Source organism: Ascaphus truei, chromosome 3, assembly GCF_040206685.1.
Source record: "Ascaphus truei isolate aAscTru1 chromosome 3, aAscTru1.hap1, whole genome shotgun sequence".
In the NCBI taxonomy this organism is placed as follows: Eukaryota; Metazoa; Chordata; class Amphibia; order Anura; family Ascaphidae; genus Ascaphus; species Ascaphus truei.
The window spans coordinates 232,921,763-232,943,437 of record NC_134485.1 but is presented as its reverse complement, the minus strand read 5'-3'; the positions used below and the strand labels follow the sequence as shown (position 1 = coordinate 232,943,437).

General features: G+C 43.0%; 1 protein-coding gene across 4 annotated transcripts in view; it reads left to right on the top strand.

Annotated features, from left to right (window-relative positions):
- The first annotated feature begins 3,015 nt into the window (after nt 1-3,015).
- SH3RF3 (SH3 domain containing ring finger 3) overlaps nt 3,016-21,675 on the top strand; it is a 425,668-nt gene continuing 407,008 nt past the window's right edge. For 2 of the 4 annotated variants that reach the window (XM_075590307.1, XM_075590305.1), the window contains exon 1: nt 3,018-4,433. In XM_075590307.1, the coding sequence (XP_075446422.1) occupies nt 3,834-4,433 (600 nt within the window). In that variant the 5' untranslated portion in view covers nt 3,018-3,833. Of the gene's footprint in view, nt 4,434-21,675 lie in introns of all 4 variants that reach the window. The other 2 variants (XM_075590306.1, XM_075590308.1) reach the window with 2 other exon arrangements.

Genomic DNA, 21,675 nt, shown 5'->3' with positions numbered 1-21,675 from the left:
TCTAACAAATCGAGTCATTAAACTAATACAGAGTGTACCAGTAACAGAGGAGCAATGTAAACATTTTGTATACACAACTAGATAAAGGTATGATGAATTGAGTGTACAGCTGCTTAGACCTTCTGTGAGGCCTATGTTTTGGTGTAAAAATTACGCACAGAAATATCAAATTATACGTGTTTGCGTGCATCTATGTACTAACTTTCTTTGTCGATGTCTGCCTTAACCGTAAAAAACATTTGTAGTCAGGTATATTGGCGAAAGCCAACAGGATACACAGATGTAAATGGTATCTATGTGTAGCCATGCCTGGTTTGGCTACCAGTCTGCATCCCTGACATGCAAACCCTGGTAAGAGCAGGCAATATCAGGACCAATTATGGATTTTCTCCACACAGGCAGCTCCCTTGAGTGACAGGGGAGGAGGTGCAACAAGGCCTGGGTTCTGCCCAATCATGGGTTCAGACATTGTACCTTCCTCCCACTGTACTTAAGGGGTTGCACCACACAAATTCAGCAGTTGTCTCTACTGTTGAGAGAACCAGGGCCGCCATCTGGGGGGTCTGCCGGGGTTGGTGTCCCGGGCCCGGTGAGTCAGGGGGCCCAGCCGACCGGGCCCCCTGCGCGACCGTGCCCGTTTAAAAAAAAATTATTCTGGCGATCCCCATGCGCATGCGCAGATCAGAGGTCTCGGCGTGCATGCGCAGGGAAGCAGGGTGTCTGGCCTGCTGCCTGTGGGCCTGCTCCCCCCCCACTCCCAACATGGGACGGAGGGGAAGCACCGTGGCAAGCACGGGCCACCAACCAGCTACCCCCGGAACCACCAACCCAGTTTACCCCGCGCCCGCCAACCAAGCTCCCCCCACGCCAGCCACCTGCCCCAAACAGCAGCCATGGGGACCAGGGGCCGGGAGGGGGGAAATGCTCCTGTGGGAATTAGCCCACCAGTCTCGCCCCCCCCCTCAGCCTACGTCCTGCATCCTCTCAGCCCACCTCCCCCCCCATCCCACCTCCTCCCACAGCCCACCTCCAACGCCCCCCCAGTCCACTCAGGCAGTCACACACGCACCCAGGCAATCAGTCACCCACCCAGGCAGTCAGTCACCCATACACCCAGGCAATCAGTCAACCACCCAGGCAGTCAGTCACCCATGCACCCAGGCAATCACCCACCCACGCAGTCAGTCACCCATACTTAACCCCCCAGGCCTATACTTAACCCCCCCCCCCCCCATAGAGTGCATGTCCAGGGACCATCCGGAAGTTGGAGACCTGCAGTGACCAGGAGACATTGGGCAGAAGTCCATCTGATACTGTGTATGCAGAGGAGCAATAAACCGGTTCCAGTTGAATATAACTCCTGACTAGTGTGCAATCTTTCTGGAGGGAGTGGAGTTCGTTTGTACTGTAGGAGATTGTATCCATACATCTGGAGCCAAGGCAGATGGAGGCCCTATGTACCCAGAGATAAGCAACGGTAATGTACCCCAGAAACCTGTCCTATTCTCCCCAACAACATCGGTGGAGGCTCAGATCTACTGTAAGCCTGCAGGTAGGCACCACCACACACCATGTAATGGCCGAATCTCCCAAGGTGTGGGGAAAACAGCGTTACATATGGACTAAAAAAAAAGTTCTAACTGTGCACAAAAAAATAAAATGGTTGAATCTGTGTCAAAATTGTTCTCTATGTTGAACCTGGCGTAAAGCCTAAAAGGCGATTTATGTTGTTGCACGTTGTTAACACTTTAATTTAAATTGTATCAATCAGGTATTGAACGTGGTGGCAATGTGTCAAACTTAATTTCAAACAATGAGCCACTGTACAGTATGCATCATTTGTATGAAGCCTTTAGTTTATACAGTACATACAACACACAAATATAGCTAGCCCTACGAGTCTCACAGCATTACACACTGAGATTATTATACATTCCTCTAGGAGGCGACCAAGCACAATTTACATTTTTATTTTCCTTGAGACAGGAGAAAACTTTGGCAAACTTCTCCAGCTGCTCCTCTGTAATGCTGCTCTGCTCTGTGATAGCTGATAAGAAGACTGTACACTGTACATGCCCTCCAACTGTACCTACAGTATTTAGCAGGTTCACTACATATTGTGAGGTCCTGGAAACCCAGCTGTATCTGTTACACAGAACGTTTTTTGGGGGTGTTTTAAGATACATACATTAAGGGACTGCTATAAGAATTGCTTGGAAATTCCTTCATCCACCATAAGTAGAGGAACTACAGAGGGATTTATTTGTATGTGCAAAATGTTGGAGGATCTGTGTATAAAGCCTGAAATGTGAGGAGGAGAGACCAACAGATACAGGGAGACTGAGACACCATGCAGCGGAAACAACACCAGGAACATGCAGTAACAGCTGTGTTTGGGAAGCCAAAGAGAAAGACCTCGTTATAGCAGAGAAATTGGGCTCCCAGAGCAGTGTCTGTAGAAGCAAAGGACAACAAGCAGTCATCTACCAATGTTTCTCTCTCCAAGGAAACCCGGGCTGCTCTGCTGAATGGCAATGATTTTCCTCTGGTCATTTCCCAGTGTCTAGCAAGAAAGGAGACCAGGGAATCAAAATGCTGCTGCTGCATCTAGAGAAGAAGCTGCTCTTACAGATCTACTTCACTGCATTGTAACAATTCTCTCTGCTATTTCTTTTACAACATTTTTATACCCAGACTCTTCTTGTGTGTGTGTGAGTGTATATATATATATATACAGTATGTAATATTTCCATTTGAGATATATATCTCTATATATATATATATCTCTATATATATATCTCTCTCTATATATATCTCTATCTATCTATCTATCTATCTATCTATCTATCTATCTATATATATATCTATATTTATATCTATATCTACAAAGTTGTTTTTTTTTTTTAATATATGTATATATATATATTTAAAAAAAAAACAACATTGTGTTTTGTAACTTTCTATTTTAAATCTTTTAGCTCATGTCTATCCTGTCGGTGTAAGCCCATACTAATACTCTGTCGTGTTCAGGGGGTGGAAAAAAAAACCCATCTGGCAGTCTGGATTAATATTTCGCAATAGCTGCTCTTGCCCCGGTTTGGGAGACTCTTTCCTGCAGACTGCCAGTTGTGCCGGGCACACACACACACATTGTATAGAGAGGGGAGAGGACTGACATCCAGCTCCTCCCTCCCTGACAGGGAGGCTGAGTCTGATCGGATTACAGTGCTCGCTATGGAGCAGAGAGGCGAGCTGCAGACAGCAATAGCAGCAGCGGGGGTGAGGGACAGGTCACACGAAGAAACCCACATACTGGGATCACTCCTCTCTCCTCTACATGCTTCTTCTCTGCTGGTCCTGGACACCTCTGCAGAGCCTATTTTATGATCAAACTGTACTGCATGAGCATACATTATCATCCAATACTATGTGCATCGTTATCACAGCTCTGCTGCTGGTATATCTGTGAGGGACAGGTACTTTATAGCTATCCAATCTGCTGGTCCGTCTAGCATGCACTGGCATTTTTCTTGCTCAAGGTTTTAATCTGCAATTTGCTCATTTTTATTTTGTATGTCAACATTATCACCTAACACAGAAGAGGACATCTGGAGAATACACTGTGGGGATAACTGTACCTGAGAGATGTTCATGCTTATCTGACGGGCAAAGGGAACGTCACTGGTCCATTTGTAGCACAGGCTCTTTCTGCCTTTGCTATTATAACAATACAACTACTTTCTACACATCTGCTCTGGGTTTTTGATGGGTTTTTGCCCCCTCACTTCTGTTTAGTTTCCCTACTGGGTTTCTTGCCCAGGCTGCTGTTCTAGATGCTCCTCGGGGCATCCTGGTTGTGCACCTCCAAAGGACCACAGAAACCATCCAAGGGAGAGGAGGAGGAAAGGAGAAGGGAGAGGAGAGGAAGGAGGGAAGGAAGTGGTGGAGGAGAAGGAGGTGGTGGTGCTGGTGGTGGAGGAGGAGGAGGAGAGATGGACGAGTCCTCTTTGCTGGATTTGCTGGAGTGCTCTGTCTGCTTGGAGAGGCTGGACACCACTGCCCGGGTGCTCCCTTGCCAGCACACCTTCTGTCGTCGGTGCCTGCAGAGCATTGTGAGCTCCAGGAATGAGCTGCGCTGCCCAGAGTGCCGCATCCTGGTAGAGTGCGGAGTGGATGATTTGCCAGCTAACATCCTACTGGTCAGGCTACTGGATGGCATCCGTCAGAGACCCCGAAGCAGTCCATCCGGTAGCCCTACGGCCACCGGCCACCACAGCAGCAGTAACAACAGCAACAACCACAGCAGCAACTGTGCCAGCCCGGGGTGCTCAGCCGCAGAAGGCTCCACAGCCCCGCACCCGCCAAATGCTTCCTGCACCCCCAGCTTGCGAGACCTGGCCGCTGCCAGCCGGAATGCCCTACTGCTGGCAAAGGTGGGTGCCCTTTGTAAAGCTGTTGTCATCAGTTGTGAGGGGTTTTCTGCATTTGTTGCGCTCGCCAGTAGCTGTTTTACTTTTTATGTGTGCCCATTTTACTCCACTTGAATATAGTAAGTGCCACAGTAGCACCTGTTCGGAAACTATAATTTAAGTGACCAGGCAGGTAGCTTTCTTAACAGCGGCATCCAGATCCATGTCACTAACTTGGTCTTACGAAAATAGACTGCCAAAGAAGCTGTAATCTGAGTACCTCTTATTGGTAGTCAGGCTCAGTATCACAGGAAACCTGCAGTGTACGCCCTGCAGAATCATTTTTCACAGGTCAAATTAGTAGTAGGAGTAGAACTGATGTGGTTTATGTTGTCTGGCATAGTATTGCCTACATAGTCATTTGAATAAAGGTGGCCAAAGATATGATATCATATCTCATTCTTAACACATAGGCCCCTAAAGCAATATGGGGAGAAGCGCAGTAATACACAGTCAAAAGTACAGTATCTTCCATTCATTTGAATGGGTGTTATTTGCATAGTTCGCTTGACATAATCCTGCATCTTTACATATTAAATAGGGCCATAATTATCTTACTTGCCTATAAATCTCACTACTTGCTACATACACACTGGAGCAGGGGTCCCCAACGCGGTGCTCATGGCCACCATGGCACCCACCAAAACTTTTGTGGGTGCCTGGATAATATAAACAATTTCTTCAAAGTGCGGGTCTCCTCTCAGACAGAGATACAAAGTAGAGCTCTACTCACAAGTTCATAATGAAGTTCTCCATTTAACGTGACAGCCAAGAACAGTGGAAACAATGTTTCAGGTCCCATATGGACCTTTGTCTATGTTGTGTTGGCCGCACAAGCAGGATTCTCCTCGCCTGAAACTGTTTGGAATTGCCTAGTTAATATGGCATAGATCAGGGGTCTCCAACACGTTGATCGCCAGCTACTGGTAGCTCGCCGGCTGTCAGTGCCTCCGACAGCTGCTGGTTGCCTCTCTTCGGGCCCAACTTCCACATCCATGAGCTGGACAAGTACGGCACTGGAGGCCTTGTGTGTGTATTAATGGTTTGGTGCCCGCCAATCTCTTGAACTACCCAAGTGTGACCTTGGCTACAAAAAGGTTGGGGACCCCTGTACTAGACTATAGTAGTTCTCACCACTAATAAAAACAGTGAGTGGACATATAAATCTACTTCAGTCAAAAGATAGAGGCGACATATGCTTTACAATGTATAAACACATCAGCAACATGTATGTTTTACCCTCTGATGGACACATCAGGGATGCATACCTTCACTTCACACAGTGGCATTAGGGACCTATTCTATTACTGCTACTGCAGTAGCAACGTATTTAACACATAAGTCTCATCACTTCTACCGACACACGTCTCTTTCTGAAACATAAGAAATGCATACCATGCATACGCTGAACTCCTGAATTGATCTGTCAGTGCTAATTAAATGCTTCACATCCCAATACTTTTTTCTACTCTTTATGAAATGAGAGCTACTGTACAAAAGAAGAGCCTTTTCTGGCAATGAAAATGAGGTGGTCCCCTTAATCTTAACGCCAAATATACTGTCTACCCTGCCTTTTACACAGATTCAACATATAACACATTTTACAACCCTTTAATGGACATGTATTCTAATGTCACAGAAATATCAGGGGGCATGGAATGGTTACCATAGTAACACACAGTTTTCTTCTCACATATGTCAAATGGTCCATCTACTTTTTTTATGCTTAGAGCAGGGGTGCGCAAACTGGGGGGCACGAGATTTTCTGGGGCACGTGGCGGTTACAGAGGCTCTGTGCTCTTCCCCAAAGCATTTCTTTTAAATACCATGGGAGCGCACGAGTCCTCTGTAAGGCTACGCTTATAGTGCGGCGATGGTGACGTCAGGCTGCGGTCACTGGAAAAATCAAATTGAGATGACTTCCAGCGATCATGACCAAGCCATCGCGTCGTGCTTTCTATTAGCGCACGCGACGGCGGCAATGCGTTTGTTTTGACTAGACGTCGCTGTCGCCTTCGCCAGCACTATAAGCGCAGCCTAACTCACCTACCTGGTCTTTGCCGGGTTCTGACAATGTGTAGCCATGGCAACGTGGCATCAAATGATGCCACGGGACACATGATGTTGTGACGCCGAAGAACAGTTAAGGGGGGGGTGGTGGGCCGTGAGAGGGCGGGCACCGACTGAAAGGTTTGCGCACCACTGGCTTAGAGCAATAATGACCAACTACAGTCCTTAAAGGCCACCAACATGTTGGGTTTTCATAATGACTGAGCCACTGAATAAGCCACCTGTGCTGAAGCAGGGATATCCTGAAAACCTGATCTGTTGGCGTCCCGTGAGGACTGAAGTTGGCCACTCCTGACTTAGCGAATTATTGTTTTTTTTGGCTGTGTTTGAACTTAATCAGTGACTGGACAATACATGTATCTCTTACCAAAGTTCTTCCTTTTGGTATGTCGAGTTGTTGAAAGAGGATCACTGTGGGCAATGTTCCCCTTCTTCGGACGGGGGCAGAGATGGATGGTGACATCCATCTGCAGCACAGTGTCCTGCGAAGCATTGTCGGAGCAGTCATGGTTATACATCATAGCCAATATATTTTCCATAGAGATGTCTTTACTGAATGAGAGCTACAAAATCAAAACAGCTCAATGGCCCAAATTTTGTGTGGCAGGTCCCCCTGGCACTAAAGAATTCAAATGTACTTACATTTGGTGCAGTGTTAGAGTGTGCATATACACAGTACCACTATCTTTTTTTATTTTCCATCTTAAACTTGTTCATCATTACTGAAAATGGGATCTGTTTAAAAAAAAAAAACACTGCGCTACCTTTTTGTACCTTAAGTAGTGTAATTAGTTTACAAACGGTATGCAAAGAAATGTGCCGCCCTGCTGAGCCTGTTTGCTGTCACAAAGGCAGCAAACGTGAATAGATGTTGCTTTTCTGGAATCGAGCACATGTACCACTTATAGTTTTTAATACTCTTTAACCCTTTCAGTGACGGTAAAAAGGGTTCCCATTCAATTGTACTTCTCGTACTGTACAGACCATTGAGACTTGCCTTGCCCAGGTTTCAGGAAATCCTTTGTTTTCTCATCACGGTCCATATTTACTACGTGGTGTTATTCCATACAGCAAGGCACCTACTGGCTTCCTATAGCACATCCACTTGATTTGGCTTTAAGGTGTCTTCCTGCAGTGGAAGATAGCTTATGGAATAGCACCGCTTAGTAAACATAGACTTAAATGTTTAAGGTTCTCCTGCAACAATGGGGATTGCCACAGTTTATGGGATATTGATATGGTGTTGTTTAGCTATGCGTCTTTGGAGCAAGAGCACATTTTTTTCCATTGTCTGGTTTTTCACAGACGAGTTGGAGACACTAGCCATGTACTTTGAAGAGATGTATGTAGGCAGTCTTTATTTATATAGCACCATTAATGTACACAGCGCTTAGAGATATGTGATAAAGATTGAAAATGGGCATCACAACAGTAAAATGGCGCTAAGAGCGTCAGTTTTATGTTGCATTGATTAGTGTTTGTGTATCAAGGTGTTTAATTTCATCAGCAATTCAGGTTTATGGAGCGGGTTGTGTATGTAAATGATGCCGTTTTTCTTTCACATTGCCGTCTGTTTAAGAGATGAGCATGAGATAGGAGACGCTCATTTCATATACTTGCCTCCAGCACAAATTGACTCAAAGAAAATGTTTGCACCATAGTATTGAGCAAATTGCATTATCTTGATCAATTTCCCCCATAGGGTCATCTTGATCTAGTGGACACAATACAGTATGTGCAGCAGGAAAGAAGACGGAGCAAAACAAATATTTATAGCTACAGTTCTTACACCTTTTTAACTTGGGAGGTCTTTTCACTTTGCTGCAAGAACAGGACCTACTATGGTTCTTTCCCCTCATACAGAGGTAAAATGAAGGGTTCACAGTGTAGTGTAGGACCTTAATTAATTTGGTTATACCATGACGTTGGTATGCAGGCTTATGACGCTTTGGCCAAAGGGTTTAACTAAATAACCAAGTAATTATTATTATTATTGAAGTATTTACACTTTATACTTATTACCATATATGTTTTGTCAGTTGGTTGCAGCATTGGGCACCCCTGTCTTTGTTGTATATATTTGCCACGCTCAGTAGCACTCTTTTTGAAATAGATATATATATTCATGATGTGGTGGGTGTAGGAGTTTGAGCTAGCTGGGAATGTGTATGTTAAGGTATTACAGTAGGTTTGACCAGCCGGCTAAGTTTGTGTATGTGCAAAACTTTACATCAACATAACCCTGTTGCAGAGTTTCCCATTGCTCTCATTAAAAGAAGCATAGTTGCTTTTACTCTGTGAATCTATTCAGTTTCCACTTGAATGCTTTTAATGGTTTTGTAGTCACTAATGCCTCCAGAGATTTGGCTAACCAGCAGGTAATCCCACTATGAACCACATACAGTATGAGACTGTTATTGTATAGCAGAGTACTGAGCTGCAGCACCCACTGAGAAGGGTTACAGACTAGTCTGCTGCTTTTCAGATTTGGGATGGGGAGGTGTGGATCGCTCCCAGCCTAAAAACACCATATGGAAGGAAAGACAAAAATACTTTCTTAAATCACCAATTGCAAAAATGACCTTCTGTAAGTAGAGCTAAGGCTGCAGACATGGTAACTTCTCCCGTGCGGAGGCGCGCAGAGGCTGAGGGAAAGCGGGTGCTTTCCCCGATCATGGGCGTATCTAGGGGCATGCCAGTGATGTCACAGAGCTGGTTCGCCCTCATTGGGTGAACCACTCACATGACTGGCCTGTCACGCCAAGAAATCAGTTTCAACTGATTTCTTGCGCAACGCGCGCCCCCTCCCGCATTCGTGCGCATGCGCCCCGCATAGACGCAAACACTGCCTAAAGGCAGCCTGTCCGCACAGTTTGCGGCACCATGTCCGAGGCCTAAGTGTTATCTCATATATATATGCCCATTTCAAAAACGTTGGACATGAAGTAGAACAGTTTAGGCATTATTAACCCATTGTATTGAGTTCCATTTGCACTTGCTAGCACACACAGTGTTTCAAATGATACAGGCAAACAGTTGTTGTACAGCAATTAACATGCTGCTGTAGTCAATGTAGAAATAATGTAAATCATGTTGCCCTTGGAGGTTAAGGAGCCAAGAAAAATGTACAGTGGACCCTCATTTATGGTTCTGAGTCATAGCTTAATCCAGGTTAAAAGAATTGTGCCTCGTGCCTGTAATCTCCATCCCTGGGTCATAAGGGAAACAACAGTAATTGGTATGAACTCATCAGGGATCATGCATGAAACAGGAAGATACCATGTCATTTATGCATGATGTCTAACCCGAAGGGGGAAGCGTAATTGCAAAAGAAGTACTGTATATCTCTGTGTCTTCAGTAACCCCGTATTGCTGGAATTTGCAGTTCCCAACAGGTGTGTTACACAATGCATTTTTCCCTTGGCTGTGCTGACACATACTTTTTTAGCTGTGAGAGAGTTTCCATGGGGAGATATTATTCACTCTTGTTTTCATCGTCAGCTGTTCCTTTCCCATCAAAGGCTCAGCACAGGTTCCCTTGCTGTCTTTCTCCAGGGGCTGGAAGTATAAGCTTTTGCTGTTCAAGTGGGAGAGATGTTGGGAGGTTGAGACATGTTGGGTTTTCTGTCGAATCATATATACCTGAGGCATTTTCAAAGCCAAACGGGGTATAAATAAAGGGGACTGTCAACCATTAAAAACACAGTTTTGACCAACACCATTACCAGTGTTTGCATAGACATGATTGGAGTCTTACTCTTTGAAGTTTGAATTGACTCATTTGCCCCTATATTACAATGGTGGTCCTGTGGCCCTGAAAGGGTTAACACATTACCGTTTCGGTATAGAGAAATGTAATGTGTTGGCTCCTTGCACCTTGGCAGCTCTGTGCACACGTGACTTCATATTGTGTGTAGTAAAAGGGTGGCTCTGAGAATCAGATAGCAATATCACATTTACATTAGTTGCGCATGAGCTCTTGATAATTTCCTGCAGAGCATAATAGGTAAGGCAACAAAGCAAAGTTGTAATATATATATTGCCTTTTTAAACCCCTTGTTTAGAGGGCTCCAGAAATTCGTGTTGGAGGCCTCCTTGCAACACAGTGGATAGCCTTTCTATATAAGATTCAGTTTCAGTGAAACTGCAGGATGACTTCCAGTCGGCACTAATCTTCTTAAGGCAAAACCAGCAAGATCATTTACTCTGCAAACAACTGCTAAAGCAGCTTGTCTGTTTTGAATGTTCGAGTAGGATTCATCAGCAAAAACGAATGTTACAGTAGTAATCTGCCTCAGAGCAATTAGCATAAAAGATAGACTTTGATCGACGGTGGTTCTTCTAGCCAAACCGCGATCCCCTTCTTAATTCAAAGAGCATTGCTTACATTATACTGTGTGAATAAATCAAAAGGGTGAGAAGTTATCGTAGAGGGGTGGACTATAATTAATTGCTTTTGCAAATGTTACTCGAGACACCGAAGTCGCCCCCTCCCCTTCTCCCTCATTATGAATAATTATAATCATGCGATGGAATGTATCATGCAATGATTTCAGCAAAGATGTTAAGTTTCATATATTTCAAAGCTTTCTTGCAAAACAACATAAAACACTGAGTAAAGGGGTAGAAGTCTTTGATGAACCGTATGTGCTATGACGAATAGTCAGTATGCATTTACGTAGATAAACACAGGCATTTTCCTATGTTATTCTTACAGTACAAGTGAACATGTTACCTGTATAATTCTTAAAGTAGCATCTTCTCTTAACGGAACTGTGGTCCCCCAACATCTTGGGCCCTGCAGTTCAGGAGCAGCCAAACCTGTGCTGGTCCGGCAAACAATATTGCCACCGCCGTCAGTGCTTGCGCCTGTGGCCAGTAGAGAAGCTGCTTCCTATTGGTGACAACAGCTGCCATGTTTGTAGTCCGCATCCTTATTGTTTTTGTCAAAATCGGCACAAAAGAACAACAAATATCCAGAACCAGGGGGTCCCCCGGGCATTAGAGGACCAGCGATGAGTTCCAGGGGACACCCCGGTTCAGGTAACAGACGACAAGCAGTAGGGATTGCTGCTTTAAGTTGTCATTGACTTAGAAACTTAAAGAAAGAAACCCCACTGGATGCACATACTGTGACACGCGTCAGCACTCATTAGGCCTGCAGGATTGTGTCCCTACATCTGTTCCGTTACGTGTTTATAGCTACGATTAAATGGAGATGTCATTATCGTTGCAGAATAATCACATGCATTTTCTGTGAGGTGCATTGCTGCGGAGAAGGTCAACACAGCATTTGGAACGGGCAGTAATAGTGATTATTTTGTCACTCATAACTTGTTAGACTTCAGTGCATTGGAAAAAATTGTGGTAGGCAGATTTGAATCAGATTGTATATATGCGATTGTGATAAGTAATTCATTTATGTTAAGTAATGTTAGTTTCTGAAATGTATAGGTATGAAGATCATGCTGATATGATGACAGCCATTATAATCAGTGAACTCTTTTTTTCATCACTATTTTTTATTTTATTTATAGAGAGCAGCCAGCGGTGAAGTGATTGTGTTATATCCGGCTTCTGTGGCATTAGTCAGGAGCATCAGCAATACTGGCATGTAATGCTCCCTGGGGAGCATATCCGCATACTTTAACATGCATTGGGATCCCGAGTCACTTCCTGACCTTGTAATTGCCTTTATGTATGTATGTACAGTATGTATTTATGTGTTTGCTAACTATATCTTGTCCAAGTGCAGGCATAAGCTTATAGGGGTCTATGTTAAAATGGATGAGGTAAAGTGTGACACACTGTTCTCATTTGCATGTCATTACCCAGAATCCCTGGCTGCAGTGGAACATTGTTTGCTAAGCGATAATGGGAAAGACAGAGTTGCAGACATGTCTAAGACATGGAAATGCATCCACAAGTGGTATTTTTATTTGTTGTCTAAGTGAGGAAAGAGTTCAAGTAGCAGTGTCACTAATGCCAAGTACTGTTGTGTAACAACTGTAATGTGGCAATGTTACATACAGTATAGTACTTACTCCTTATTATTATGCTTAAGGACAGGTAGTGGGTAGATGTCCCATTTTCCCTCAGCTAGGTTTCCAAAACATCCTATTAGAAATTAGCGCCACGTGAAGGTAGGATGTCTGCACATCTTCTTTTGACTAACTTACTTGACCACAGATTTCTTATGCTTTGATCAGAGTCCGCACTTAAGGCAAATCACAAATCTCTATAGCAGTGATTTTCAACCTTTTTTGGTTAAGGATCCCTATAATTAAATCACAACATTATGGGAAACGTCAGCCTTCTCTGCCTTCCCCCATCTAACCACACCCTTTTATCCCCCCAATCCCCATTCTCTGACTCCCCGGTCTCTGACTCCCCCTGTATCTCACTTCCTATCCCCATCTTTCACTCCCTCCCCCTCTTTCTTTTCCTCTTACACTACCCCCATCTCCCGTCCCCTCTTACCCTATCCCCTCTCTTCTCATCTTACACCAACCTCTCTCTCTTCCCCTCTTACACTGCCCCTCTCTCTTCCCCTCTTACATCCCTCTCTCTCTGCCCCTCTTACACACCCTCTCTCTCTTCCCCTCTTACACTCCCCTTTCTCTTCCTTCTTAGACTCCCCCTCTCTATTTCCCTCTTATACACCTCCCTCTCTCTTTTCCCCTCCCCCCTCTCTCTCATCCCCTCTTACACCCCCCTCTCTCTCTTCCTTCTTACACTCACCCTCTCTATCTTTCCATCTTATATGCCACCTGTCTTTCCCCTCTTATACTCCCCCCTCTCTCTTCCTCTCGTACACCCCTCTCTCTTCCTTCTTACACTCCCCCTCTCTCTTTCCCTCTTACATCCCCCTCTCTCTCTTCCCCTCTTACACCCCTCTCTCTCCCCCTGTTACACTCTCCCCCCTCTCTCTTCCCCTCTTACACCTTCTCTCTTTCTTCCACTCATATTCTCCCCCCTCTCTCTCTTCCCCTCTTACACTCCCCTCTCTCCAGCTCTCCCCCCTGTCAGCAGTGGAACCCTTTAGAGATGCCTGCAGAAACCCGGTGGAAAATCACTGCTTTATAGAATAGGAAAAACTTGGAATAGGAACAAATAGGAACTATGCGTACAGTAGAACAAGTAAAAGTATTTGTGGCACTACTCTACTGAAATCTAACTAAGTGCCTAAATGGCTGCCATGTTAGACTCCTAAATTCAACTCCTCCTCAAGAATAAAAATCTCAATAACGTATTTATACTTCCACCCGAGTAGGCTGAAATTGAGAGAAATTAACATATGGCTAAACTATCCAAATTGACAGTGCTTCTCCTTTCATTTGTGTGAGCTAAAATATGAATACATGCTAAACAAGAAACATACTGTATGATACTACTTTAATATTTTCTGTTAATATTAAAGCCCATACACAGACAGGAGCATTGCAGAACGCACTGTTAGACAAGGGCTTGATGACTCCTGAAGATTGGAATGTACTGAGTGCTCATACCAAATCTAAAACACCATGCAATATAGTTGTTTGTTTTTTGGGGGGAGAAGCCCGTGTCTATCTTGATATTTCAGGGCAGGTGAAGTTTGTCATTATACACAGTAAGTGATTAGGTGTTTGAAGATGGTAATGTGTTTGATCAGCGTCTTCTCTGGGGATTGTACTTGAGAAGTAAGCGGTAGAGGTTTAGAGCATTGGCGTAAAGCTGCAAATCCCATGTGCTCTGTTTGAAAACATATTTAAGGTTTCATTAAAACGTTTAAGATCTGTACCATATCTTAACTTTCTTTTTTCTGATGTAGCACTCCAACAATGTTTTTACATTTTCCGCGGGAATAGAAAAATGGCTACACTGGCGACACACTTTATTCGAGCTCGGCTAGTCCCACGAATTCGGGTATACCCGGGTGTATTGAGGTTTGTGACTGTTTTCTGCCCGAGTGCATTGAGTTATTTTCCAGGCAGGGATTGAAGCATTTTATTCCCGCTGGCTGCAATACTGCACAGTATATATATATATATACTGCATTACAATTCATGAATTTATGCCATCTGGTAGACACGCGAAGCATTGCAGCCTATTAAATCCTAATCATTATCATTTAACAGATCAGCCGCCCGTCAGCCAGGCATGAACCCAGGCTGGGAAGGCAAACGCAACGGGGCTTGTCAGAGGTGAGGAGCGGCGCATTCCAGGTATCTGCCAGGTACATACCGGGTATTTGCTCGAATAAAGTGTGTCGGTGCAGTACTTTTCCTCTGTTAGGCCCAGATTCACAGACCTCCAGTTATTGACTTATCGAGGCGTTAACTTAAGTCATGGCCTCATTAAGGGCTAACGGGGATCTTCTACACTCACTAACACAGTATGAAGTGCTGTTTTCAGCCGTAACGAGCCATCACGTTACTCTAACGACCTTAGTGCTAATGATGTGTAAAAGGGTGTTCCCTCTAACAACGCATATCCACAGAGCCCTGCTATAGTTACAGCAGGGATTTAACGTGGTGTTAGCTAAAGGTGGCGTTACTCACATCCATACACTGAAATAGGTCTTCTACAGGGTCTGGATAAGTATACGACCACAGTTAGGTCTGATGTCACTAACATATTGTTATTTACAGTGATCTTTCACTCTCCTGTCTTCTCTTCCTTAACTTTATTAAATCACCTATACAGGGTCTGCATGGAAGCCAGCTTTGGGTAAAACCGGCCATGTTATTTGAAGTTAACCCAAGGCAGCGCTAACTTAACTTGGCGTTAAACTAATGCTAATGAGATTACTAACGGATGTTGTTTTTGCATATATTTAGCTTTGTGGATTTGCGTTAAACCTCAGGGAACAGAATGTCCATAACTGATATTGATAACGTGACGTTATGAGCCCTGAGTTAACGGAGGTTTGTGGTTCTGGGTTTTTGTTCGGCTGCCTAATGATTCAATGCATATTGAGGTGAGTTCTAAGAAGAACTTTGGTGCTGATCCTACTATGTTTTCCTATATCGATCCCAGAAGCATTTTAGGAGGGATTTCAATTGAAATGCTTCCGTTTTTAGAAATGAAGTATATACATATATATAAAAAGCAAACAGAGGTGACAAATAAATCCTTTATTGTTACCCAGATCTTTAATTTAGCTCTCAGGGATATTATGGTGCATAGGAATGGAAATAATAACATGCTGAACCAACACCATAAAGATCTAGTAAATATGTTATACCATTAAAAGTGCATATAAGGATTATGTGGAATAAGTAAAAAAAAAAATTCTGAATTCTCAGTCCCATGGTAACTTGCTTCAGAGGTAACGTTTTCAGGATTGTACAGTATAAAAATGTGCCAATCTAGGATGTTCCTGCCCTGAAAATGAGCATACTGCCGTATAGCATGGTGACCAAAACACATCACCGGCTGCTGCCAATAATGATAGCTGCTGACTCTCAATATCTTCTACATCCCAACAAATGAGTAATGTGTCTCTTCTTAGACATTACTATGAGTTAAAAGGCAGCGGGGCCATGTACCGCACACAAATCAACAATTCAGACATGGCACGGGTCTTTGTGTTGGACTTTTCTTCGATCTTAAATGATCTTTGATGCAGCAGAGAATCCATCATGTGGATTCAGAGAGGTAAGCCTGAAGGCCCTTCAGTCTGTGTAAAATGTTGTATTGTTTTGTTTAATACTTTTTATGTTGTATAGACATGTGCAATTTGTTATATTTCTAATGGTTGATAGGTATTTTTTTATTGAAAAGTGGCATTGTAGCTTTTAACTCTTGTTAGAATAGGTATGTGAGAGTTTGGAGATGTGAAGGATGCATCTTCTCATTAATTAGTTAGGAAAGTACAGATGTAGCAACACTTACATTTTCCAGGGCCGCAACTGAAAAAGCTTAAAGCCGCAGCTATAACAATAGCATGTTCTTGTATAGCGCTGCTAGTTGTACTTTGCGCTTTACAAAGACATTTTACAGGCACAGGTCCCTGCCCCGTGGAGCTTACAATCTATGTTTTTGGTGCCTGGGGCACAGGGAGATAAAGTGACTTGCCCAAGGTCGCAAGGAGCTGGGAATTGAACCACGTTCCCCTGCTTCAAACTCCGTGCCAGTCAGTGTCTTTACTCACTGAGCCGCTCCTTCTCCAGCTCTCTAGATCGTGCATTCACGGTCACGCTACGGGGGGTGGGGGGGGGGGGGGGGCTCCATGCTTGTGGATCGGAACCCCCACAGTGATAATCCTAAATCATTGAGCAGTTGCGGGCCGTAGTGCCGAAAACAGTAAGTCTTGCTACATCTGAATATTTATATAGTGCAGCATTATACATGTTCATCACTGAGCCAAACATGGATTCTCACTTCCTTTCAACATGAACAGATTATTTATTTTTTTGCTTTGGAAATGGGATATTATTTCCCATGATAATTACCAGCGGTGGATTGAGGTCACAGTTTTTACTCGGGATATAAGCCTTTCTGGTTGTTGTCAAAATGCTAATGAATTGCTTGATTACAAAAAAAAAAAAACCCATCTCATTTGAAATCTGATTGTCAAATGACTGAGTGAGTGGCATTCAATGCAAAGTAGTTAAATTATGCATTGCTGACCTATTGAGTATCAAAAGACCACATGCGTCTACGGAAACCCATCAGTGGCCGCTAAGAGGACAGTGTGGATAATTTGACATATATATCTTGCTATAGCCAGACTATGCAAACTCTCTAGGCAACAACGGCTGGCTGGCACACCATTTTCCTAAGAGGAAATTGAGTCAGAGCAGACAAATCCCCTTTGGAAAATGTATTTGAAGATCTAGGTCAGTTCCAAGCTCCTTCATCTTTGGAGGGGTGGGCAGTAGAAATGCAGGCGTTTTGTCAACAAGGGGTTAATAGGAATCGCCACGTGTGTTGTTTTGATATCATTTCTGTTGACAGAATGCCAAAGAGTTTTACAATCAGTTGTGATAGGAGCAAGCAGGCGTACAAAGTGGAATGCAGTGAGCAGCTGCCATGAAACAAGATCGACTGCTCAGACTTAACATATGTGTAAGGATTCATAAGGTTTAGACGCCTCCAATCAATATGGGGTGAAGAGGGGTAATGCTTAGCCAACCATGCTTTACCTTTCATTCAAGTGAATCAAGGTTGATGCATCAGAAAATTGTACTTTACCCCACTTCTCACAGTATTAAAAAGTGGGATTCGAAAATAAATTACAGGATAGAAAACCAAGGGACCTGGGTTCAAAACTAGCGTTGGCCGAATTACTAAGAAAAAAATGCTGCACAATATATCAATATTTGCATATGCCTGTTACTGCAAACATTATCAGCACTGAATCGCTAGTTTCTAATTTACTGCCAATTGTGCTCGAGAACCATAACTTTCTGATTTACTATCTTTATCACTTATATTTTTTAAATACAATGTATTTCAAATTTGTAAAATAACGTCCTAAGAACAAGGTTGGTTTAATCTCAAATCAGTCAGAGCACAACCAATTGTTAGTGGCACTTTGGTTATTACATTTTCTCATCTTTGTTATATCTTTACCTCCGTCCGCTGTGAAAGTTTGAACAAGTCACTTTATGTCCCTGTACCACAGGTATTAAAATAATAGATCACAAGCTCTTCAGACAAAGCATTATTTGCATCATTGCAATGCTAACTTATTTATAAATAATACACTGTTCACTGGAGAAAGAAGAACAAATTGAATGCACAGATGTGTCCTACTGCATTTGTTTAATTTAGGGCCGTCTGAGGTAAACCAACTGTCAATAAAATGAAAGAAAAAAAAATAAACTGATGTAACAATATTTGCAAATGTTTGAGAGTTTGTCTTTGAAATGTGTTTTCATTTAGTCATCTTGGTGAACGGAGTGTTGCTTATTCAAACACTTCCAAATGCTGTCATTCTGGGATACTTTTAATATGTCTGGATTGTAATCTGGCACAATGCAGGAAGAGCATTCGAATAGGACGTGTGAGAAATGTGTCATTGGAAAGCTATTGTTCCTGGCTGAAATTCGTTAGCTGGGCCTGTGCAACCTCCTCTAGTCAGATTAGATGTATCAATTCCAGTGTATGAGTAAAAAAGGTGTGTGTCTTTATGTAACGGGTATTCCCTCTAGTCTGACCCACCTAATCTCATATTGGCCCCTGTGGTCTATCCAGCCCCCATTACATGGTCGTGTCTGGTGGTGCACCTGTTGGCAACAGGACTCCTGAGTCTCCCGCACGATGGTGTTCGGGGACTGTCAATCCAGACAGGCAGCTGAGGTAGTGTGTGCGAGTCCTACCTATATCACGTGCAGCGCCTCCACCTCATCAGGATCTCTGCGTCCGCAGGGAGATGGTTCTGATGAGGAACTCCTTCGTGGTGGTGACTTCCACTGGAGAGTAACTTCACACTCACACAGTGGGGTTGTCTTTGAACAGGGCATCTTTATTGATGATAGTATGGTCAGACTGCCCCTTGCAGCGGTTAGCTTAGCCGTACATCTTGCCATACTGTCCCTTGAAAGGTACGCCCTCCCAATGGAGTGGGATCCCCTCTCCCCGCAGGGAGATCACCCCTGTGCCAGGTCCCTGGACTCAGTGTGGCCTTGTCAGGCTTGATGCTACTTGATGTAGAAACGGGCCACTAGTTACTGCACTAGTGGGCCCTCCATTCACAAGTCTTAACACAGACTGATTCCTTCCTCCAACGCACTAACTTTGGGCAGTGCTGTGCCTTATATACCTCAGGAAACAGGCACATCTCTGATGTCACTAATTGTGGACTCAGAGTATGTAGCCACTCCCATCCATACATAGGACACCTCACCAGGGTGTGAGGGCAAACCTCCATGATTACTGCTGGCACCCCTGTAACTTACCAGGTTTACTGCCAGCAGGAGAGACAACTGCAGACCATTTTACATGTATGGCTACATTTACTAGTAATGTACACAGCAAGATGATGGGCAGAGGGAGATACATAAGGGACTTTAAAACGGTGTTCAAATGAACTAGCTTGATTTGACTAGAGCAATGTGAAGCATTCTAGCTTGGTCATCCCACTTTGAAACAATGATCGCAGCACGATGAGCTTCTATTTGCAGTTGTTTAGTGAGATGTGTACTGGAAATGGACAAAACCGGGTGGGTGAAATCAGTACCTACCAGAACCATTGCAAAGCCAAATTCAAAACCAAAACCCTTAAGATACCTCCCCAAACACTCCTTTGTGCTACACATGGAATGATACCTGTGAACAGAATTGAACATACCTGAGATTCCTTGGAAGTGTTTGGGGAGCTGTACGGTATGTAATTTGGTACTTTGCAAAAACAGTCTCTCTTCCGCCATTTTTAGGCAAGCCATGCTTAATGCCAGGTTATTTGAAGTAAATGCAAGGCAGTGCTAACTTAATATGGCATTCATTCTATGGTAATGGATATGCGTTAACAGAATTTCTGTTAATGATTTTGAACCCGGAGTTAATGATCCACTGTGGATCTGAGACATAGTGCTCATGTGTAGGTGTTTCTCGTCATATCTTTTTACATTCTTAAGTTCTCAGTTATAGTATTTAAGTGTCCTATTTGTTTGTATTACTTTATACTTATTTTAGGCATGAGTCATGCTTTATTATGCTACTTTAGCACCTTCCTGCTTATTTTGAGCCATACTTTGATACAAAATCCAACACCAAACAAAACCAAAATGCAAAAAAATGTTTAGAACCAAAACCACTTTTAAAACACAGACATTTTGAGAACCACTACGAAATTGGGGTTGTTTTTCACAAATTTGTCTGAGTTACAAAAAAAAGTTGCCTCTACATATTTAAAAACAAAAATAGATACTACGAAAATGCAACTAGTTCAAAGCAAAAATGTGCTTAATTATGCAAAAATGAGACTAAGCAAAAGCGAAAATTAGTTTCTGTAAAAATGTGACTAATTGAAGGCAAAAACGTGCTTAATTATGCGAATATTCAACAAAGCCAAACATTTGCTTAAAAGTGAAGATAAATCAACAACTTCACTTTGTCAAACTTAAAAACAACACACTTTGATAGCATGTCACCTGCACTTCTCACACCTTACAGAATAAAGGTCTTAGGGTGAATTGCATGTTATTGTGCATGTTTTTAAAAAAAGGTTTGAACGAACTCTCACAGGTATGCGAAGAAATAGAAAAGTTTGTCTGAAAGTTTGCAGGACGAACTTTGTCTATCACTTTTGGATACCATTAATGAGTCACTGCCTCTGGCTATTATCATACAGGGGTCCATTGCTCTGTATGCAGAAAGTTGACACTGCTTTGCGCTTGATAATGATAAAATAAGTGCCCACTATTATCTGTAAAAGTGGATCTACTGTATATAAAAAGTAGTGATGTATTTATATGCATACTGACTGAGATACGTACTGCTGAATGAAAAGCCTTCTCTTGTGAATAAGGATTTCAATTAGCGAATATGCATGTGCCAGGGTCACTGTTCCACAGATATACAGACTATGATGAATGGGGAATACAGTATGTCATCTTCATATGAATAAACTGGCATAATAATAGTATTAGATCACTGGGTAATGCTGGGTGACATTTATCCCAGCGTTTGGCAAAACAAGCTGCTAATGAGTATTATCATTGAAAATAATCCAGTTGACAGGTTTTCCATTCGTTCTGGATACAGATCTGACAAATAAAATGATAGCTTTGTCAAGCGTGGAAAAGCAGAGATCTGTTTTTGAATAACATGCCCATTTATACCTACTGTATGTACAATGTTGTTGCACCTGCTGGCAGTCAGTCCATTGTTCTGAAATGCCAGCAAAAAGTGTACAGGTACATGCAATGAGCACCGTATTGATGCCAATTTTAATGCTTTCTGTAATGATCCCTTCATCTCTTTTTCTACTGTGGCATTCTGTAGATAAATGTTTGCTTAAATAAAAAAATGAAGGATTGGTTACTATTTTCTTATATATTTGTTTTGTTCAATAAATATACAATTGCTAAGGTGAGATAACATAAAAATAATAATATACTATGATCCCATGATGACATGAGGTCAATATGGCAATACAAGAGTTATTGGTGGAGAGTCTAGAAGTCACATCGTGTAGCTGCAGAAA